Raw genomic sequence first — 6,000 nt, 5'->3', positions numbered from 1 at the left:
CCACCCCCCCACCCCTTCCCTACCCCCCCAATCATCTCGAGCCCAGCGCTCGAGGCGATACGGACTCGGCGGGACTCGACCGCGCCCCGCTCTACTCACAGAGACGCACAGCCCCATGAGAATCAGTTACCCATCCTTCTCAGTGGCGCCCCTCCGCACCGCCGCTGTCGCCTCCCTCCGCGCCCCCACCGACCCAGCCGCCTCCCTCTGCACCTCCACCTGTGTCGCCTCCACCCTCCGCGCCACCGTCCCAGCCCGGGCTCCGACATCGCACAGTGGCAGTCCGACACGCGACACGGTGTCCCCAGGGAAGGCGAGCAAACACCCGTCTCGCGCGCGCTAGTCGCCGACTCGACCGCGCTCCGCCTGTACTCCACTGTCCTCGTAGCCCCCGTCTTCCCGCGGCGCTCGGAAGACTCTGCACGATACCGCCTGCACGCGCCGAGGCTGGCGTATCCGTGGCGCAGGCGCCGGTGCTGCAATGCGTCGCGATGGCGCTGCGGCGGCTGCTACTGAGCCCCGCCGAGGGCGGTGGCGTCCCCGACCGCCACGGGACCGAACCCACACTGGGTTCGAGTCTCTGGAGGTATGGTGCTAGGCGCCTCGGAGGAGGAGTACGTTCTCACTTTCGCGCCGCGTGACGCACGCGAGCTCGCCGAGAGGTCCCTGCTATCTCCCCATGCCTCCCCACATCTCCCCACATCTCCCCATATCTCTCCCATATCTCCCCACATCTCCCCATGCCTCCTCATATCTCCCCATATCTCCCCATATCTCCCCATGCCTCCCCATCTCTCCCCCCATCTCTCCCCCCATCTCTCCCCATCTCTCCCCCCATCTCTCCCCATCTCTCCCCATCTCTCCCCCAATCTCTCCCATCTCTCCCCATGCCCCCCCATCTCTCCCCATGCCTCCCCATGCCTCCCCATGCCTCCCCATGTAGCGCCGACCTGTCGACGGTCCCTCTGCGGTACGAGGTTCGGACGCGGCGAGCAGTCGCGCGGAGAAAGAAAAAAGAAAACACGCGGCCGCATTTCTTGTTTAGGTTCAGCTCTCCTCGACGCCCGCGCCCGACGGGTGGCTCGAGCTTCAGCTCCACGGCCGCAGAGCCCGAGATCACGCCCGAGATCACGCCCGAGAACACCCCGAGATCGTACAGGTCGACGCTGGGGACCAGAGCCCACGGCCGCAGAGCTAGAGAGACAACAGACACGGAGGCCTGGTCCGAGATCAGCACGGGAGGACACGCATTGAGCTGTGCTCCGCCGTGTGTGCAGCCTCGTGATGCCTCCTACCCTCGGACACGCCCTGACTCTGGTGGTCTGGTCGTGGCGCAGGCCCTCCTCCCGCCGTCGCCGGCGCTCGAGAGTTTGTCGAGTCGCTCCTGCTGGACGACTCGGCCGCGCAGTCCCCTACCGCAACGGGACCGAACCCACACCCGGTTCGAGTCTCTGGAGGTATGGTACTAGGCGCCGCTGCTGCTGGACGGCTCGGCCGCGCAGCCCACGCAGGAGGACAACGGGGCGTCGGCACTCTCTAGCTCCACGGCGCGCTCCCACTCGTCGGCCTCCTCGTCCGCCTCGGCGAGTTGCGAGCCGACGGTGCGCATCGGCCTGAGCCGCGCCGCGCCGTCCTCGCAGACCCGCTCGTCTCGTCCTGGCGCACGCCCCTGATGGTGGCGCCGCAAGGTGATTGGCCGAGCGAGTAGAGACCGCGCCTGCTATTCACGCAAACACCCCCCCCCCCGGCTATCCACAGCACAAGCGTTGCCTGGCGGCGTCAGCGTGTGTGCAGCGAAAAGCAGACCCCCCCCCGCCCCCGCCCCACCCCTCTGTGAAGTGTGAGGCGTGGTCTGCACTCGCAAGGTGATTCGTCAGCGGGGGTCGCACGTGAGCGAGCTGCGCAAGGCGACGGGCGCCGTGATCGACGTGGAGAAGGACGAGAGCGGCGCGGGCACGGTGACGCTCAGCGGGGAGCCCATGGCTGTGGACGCCGCGCGCTCGGCCATCGAGGCTCTGCTTCATCGCGCTGACTGACTGGCGGACTAGTGGGCCAACGCACACTCGTTGGACTGAGTGTGCGCCCGGACGGTGAGATTTGGGTCAGCGAGGGCGAGCTTGCCGTGCGGGATGCGAGACTCGTGCGTGGCCCGTGAGCGAATGGGACTCTGCCTGTCCCGGCGGCGGCGTATCTAAGGGTGCTGATGATGAGGTGTCAGGTTGTGTGGGCGGCGCAGGGCGTGGGTCATGTGGGGTTTGCTCTGAGGGGGTCCTGTGGGTGCATGCTGCCTTGCTGCCATGTTTTAGAGTGTGGGGGTTTCTTTCGCATCGCTCTAGCAGTTCTTGACGAATTGTGAAAATAGGGAGAGCTGCTATAATTTCGCCCTCCCCGCCCCAGCCGGCCGCTGACTGCCAAACGCGCGAGCTGCGAGTACGGGGTGTGGAGGGTGTCAGGATCCCGAACAAATAATATCACAAACGCGGGTCCTGCTGATTTACGCGCGGCCGAAACGACGGGGCGGCCAACAGCGCACAAATGCGATGGTTGGCGACGATTCTTGGCCTGTTACGGTTAGCGTGCCTCCGCGCAGAAGACAACAAGCCATTGGTGGAACATAAGAACCGCAAGCCATACCTGGTCACGTTCTACGTCAATGTGGACGACGAACTCGACTCCTTTGAGGTCATGGTGCGCTGGCGGCCCCGCAAAGACTATCGCAGTGCCAAGCTCCCGCTCTCACACAGAGGCGACCGCCTGATGCCAGGTCCATCCCGAGTGGGCTCCGCTCGGCGCCGCGCGGTTCAGAGAACTGTTAGACGCAAAGTTCTACCGAACAGACGTCCGCTTCTTCCGCGTCGTGCCAACATTCATCACACAGTTTGGGTGCGAGTATGCACCCGAACTCGGGCATTTGGCCGGTTTCACACGCGCGCTGTGGTGCCGCAGGATAAGTGGCGACCCCGCAGTCTCTGCCGAGTGGAGGGGCAAAACCATCAGAGACGATCCGGTCGTGAAGTCTAACCAGCGCGGCTACATCTCCTTTGCGTCCTCTGGCCCGAATAGCAGGAGCGGGCTCCCTGCCGCACCTCTGAGGGCTGCACTTTAGCTGACCACAGCTCACCACGGCGCAACTTGCAGGACCACGCAGATGTTCGTCAATACAAAAGACAATAAGAACCTCGACGGCATCGCCGCGGGCTCCGCCACGGCCTACAACGCCATCTCGTCGGAGAAGTCACTGGTCTGCCGTCTAGGTATGGGCTTCAGCCCCTTCGCCGAGGTGGTGGGCGATGGCATGGGCGTCGTGGACCGCATCTTTGCAGAATATGGCGAGACCCCCGCGCAGGGTCGCATCCAAGCTGAGGGCAACAAGTACCTGAAAAACTCCTTCCCGAGGCTGAGCTACATCACAGACATCAAGAAAGGCTCCGAGCCGAAACGCGCGGCGCGAAGGAAGGCCATGCACGAACGGTGGAAGCGGCGTAAGGCGCAGAGATCACAAAAGTCGGCGGCTCGGACCTCCCCCAGGAAACCAACGAAGCCGCGGCCGAAGGCCACTACCTCCTCGTTGTTGTCGGGACTGCAGAAGATGACGCAGCAGACCCCGCAGTTCCGGAAAGACGGTGAGATCCCCGCGTGAGATGAGTGGTGAGACGAGGTGGCGCGCGCCGCGCACGAAGAGACCCCGCCGGCCACGCCGCGCCTCGCCTGGCGGGGGGCGGCGGACCCTTGGAGGGGAGGGGGGAGCTCTGGGGGGGCGTCGGGGCCATGGCGGCTGTGGTAAGGTGATAATAAATATCTTACCATCAAGCCCCCCTCCGAGACTAGAGACAGAACCCAGAGTGCCAGAGATAGCGAGAAATATCCGGGGACGCGACCCTGGCTTATGTTCGCGCCACAGACGATCCCGCCGGGCGCCTCGCCGCTATGCTATGGGCGGCGACACGGACGCAGCTCGTGTGCATGTCGCCGCCATAGCGGATTCTGACCAGCGCTCTACGCTCGTCGTCGGCGGCTTCCCCGGATTTCGCCACGCTTGGCGAACCTCGACAGCGCCCCTCGTCTATTAGAGAGCGCCTCTCGTTCGGCGGTGGCCGCATATATGCATCTCTACTTTGCGCCTCAAGCCTGGAGTGCAGCTCCTCTGCTGCTCACACACTCTGCACAGTTGACACAGCCTACTGTGCGGCTACCACAGCTGTGACAGCGATTGGCTCGCCCTCACTGGCCCTCACAGTCACTTGACACTTCTCACTTGTTCTGAGACCGAGAGTAGGGGGTAGACAGCGCACCAAAATCCACCAGTGTGGGATTTCGCGCAATCGCTTGACTCTGAAAAGCTCGCTATGTACCTTTCTGAGCGCTGTGGTCGCCGCAGACTGGCTCCAACTTGACGGCGGCATGGAGACATGATGCCTCCATGCCGCCGTCAAGTCGAAATCGACATACAGATCGATGGTTTGCCCGAAAAGGTACATAGCGGCGTTTCTGGTGACAACAGCGCTGCGACCGCGAAGTGGCGGTGGACATGCTCCCACGTTGCCGACGCGGCGCCGGAGTGGCCGGCGCTGCTCGCCGCGACCACGACGGCTACTCTGATGCTCCGGGCCGACCCGTCCTACCCGACGGTGGCACTCTTCCACGTCTCGCTCACGCTGAGAAAAATTCTGAAACGGCGTGCAGCAGAGTCACCGACGAGTCGGTCCGCGTGACTCCTCGTGTCGCGCATCGTTCTCACCCATCCATAAACTCACTTTGGCCTCACTGAAGCAAGCCCTCAATCCTGAATCCTCAGATTTTAGATTAGGACGCTGTCTACCCCCTACCGAGAGAGAGAGTGTTGTGTGCTCGAGCTGCGGCTTGTGTGCGGAGCGACACTGGTGTGACTACCAGTGATCACTGCTCGCTGCTCGGCGACTGCCGGCACACTGTGAGACCATGGGTGTGAGGTTAAACCACGCTACCAGCGCTTTGTCACATCGGCCCCGATCTACTCTGTTGATGAGACAATATACTTGTCTCTACTCGCTAGAGCCGAGCCCTGGAGGGCCGGCGCACAGCCCCTGTGTGTGCAACTCAGCCTCCCTGACAGCCTCCGCACCCCTAACATACGTGAAAGGGACTGCCCCCCGCCCCCACTTGCCCTACTGCACAGGATTGCGTGCCCCGAAAAGACGGCGACACACAGCAGAGAGAGGGAGAGATACTGTCGTGGGCGCGTTTTCTCAGGCCACAAGGTCGTGTCTCAAGGTCTCGAGAGACAGGATCAAGTATCGTCAGCCCCAGGGAGAGGATGAACACGTTATAGTCAGCCCGCAGAGACCATTTCCGAAGAAGACGTCGTACAGGATGATCAGAGCGTACCTTGCACACAGAGAGGAGTGAGACCTACCCGCTACTACGCGGATTTCACGCGGTGCACAAACCCGCCAAATGACACGCCGACGAGAATGGGGATGAAAAGATCCCGCTCCCGCGTAGGCTCTATCCGCGCCCAGTCCTCTTCCTCCGGCGGCATTGCGAGCGAGAAGTGACTGCGCGAGGCCACCGCGGGCGGCAGTCTGGGCAGCACGTAGGCAGGCGTGCAGAGGATCGCCAGCATGGTGGGCACTAACTGTAGTGCGCGTCGGGCTGGTGGTTCGACAGCGCCAGCGCCCAGCGGGTGAGGCCGATGGGAAGAATTCGGTGAGTGGTGGCACAGGTACACCACGGGAGCCGCCCAGCGCCTGCGGGGCACACGCAGTCCCCAGATGCAAGAAAAGAAAGTGGAGAACGCGAAATGCAAATGGGGGAGGGGGGTCGCGGGTCGGTTGGGGTAAAACACAAAACACGTACACATACCCTCGCAGCGCGAAGCCCCCCCTGGGCCTGAGTGGGCCTGCCGGTGTGCGACCGCCGCTTGCGCAGCGCAGCGACGGCGGCAGCCGGCACGACGTGCAGCTGTGCGACAGCTATGTGGGAACGCACGCCCCGCCGCGCGGCACGCAGCCCTCTGAGCAG

At 63.6% G+C, this 6,000-nt stretch overlaps 4 protein-coding genes across 4 annotated transcripts; 3 read left to right on the top strand and 1 right to left on the bottom strand.

The window, feature by feature from the left end:
• Nucleotides 1–1,284: 1,284 nt before the first annotated feature.
• EMIHUDRAFT_457154 (hypothetical protein) lies at nt 1,285–2,359 on the top strand (the record flags this gene model as incomplete). The annotated part of the gene is made up of 3 exons (XM_005779884.1): nt 1,285–1,317; nt 1,470–1,601; nt 1,866–2,359. The coding sequence occupies 3 exons, from the start codon at nt 1,285–1,287 to the stop codon at nt 2,034–2,036; spliced, it is 336 nt and encodes a 111-aa protein (XP_005779941.1). The 3' UTR covers nt 2,037–2,359.
• Nucleotides 2,360–2,540: 181 nt separating this feature from the next.
• EMIHUDRAFT_235740 (hypothetical protein) lies at nt 2,541–4,070 on the top strand (the record flags this gene model as incomplete). The annotated part of the gene is made up of 7 exons (XM_005779883.1): nt 2,541–2,570; nt 2,620–2,688; nt 2,765–2,883; nt 2,947–3,045; nt 3,139–3,471; nt 3,529–3,623; nt 3,979–4,070. 7 exons carry the CDS (start codon nt 2,541–2,543, stop codon nt 4,068–4,070), a joined length of 837 nt encoding a protein of 278 aa, XP_005779940.1.
• Nucleotides 4,071–4,412: 342 nt separating this feature from the next.
• EMIHUDRAFT_235739 (hypothetical protein) lies at nt 4,413–4,807 on the top strand (the record flags this gene model as incomplete). The annotated part of the gene is made up of 2 exons (XM_005779882.1): nt 4,413–4,702; nt 4,771–4,807. The coding sequence occupies 2 exons, from the start codon at nt 4,413–4,415 to the stop codon at nt 4,805–4,807; spliced, it is 327 nt and encodes a 108-aa protein (XP_005779939.1).
• A 469-nt stretch (nt 4,808–5,276) lies between these two features.
• On the bottom strand, nt 5,277–5,589 carry EMIHUDRAFT_443169 (hypothetical protein; the record flags this gene model as incomplete). The annotated part of the gene is made up of 2 exons (XM_005779881.1): nt 5,277–5,364; nt 5,427–5,589. Coding segments are annotated over 2 exons (250 nt in total), but the record flags the coding sequence as incomplete, so codon positions are not given.
• Nucleotides 5,590–6,000: the final 411 nt, after the last annotated feature.

Source organism: Emiliania huxleyi (assembly GCF_000372725.1).
Source record: "Emiliania huxleyi CCMP1516 unplaced genomic scaffold EMIHUscaffold_224, whole genome shotgun sequence".
NCBI lineage: Eukaryota > Haptophyta > Isochrysidales > Noelaerhabdaceae > Emiliania > Emiliania huxleyi.
The sequence above is the reverse complement of the archived record's forward strand: the minus strand, read 5'-3'. Positions and strand labels throughout refer to the sequence as shown.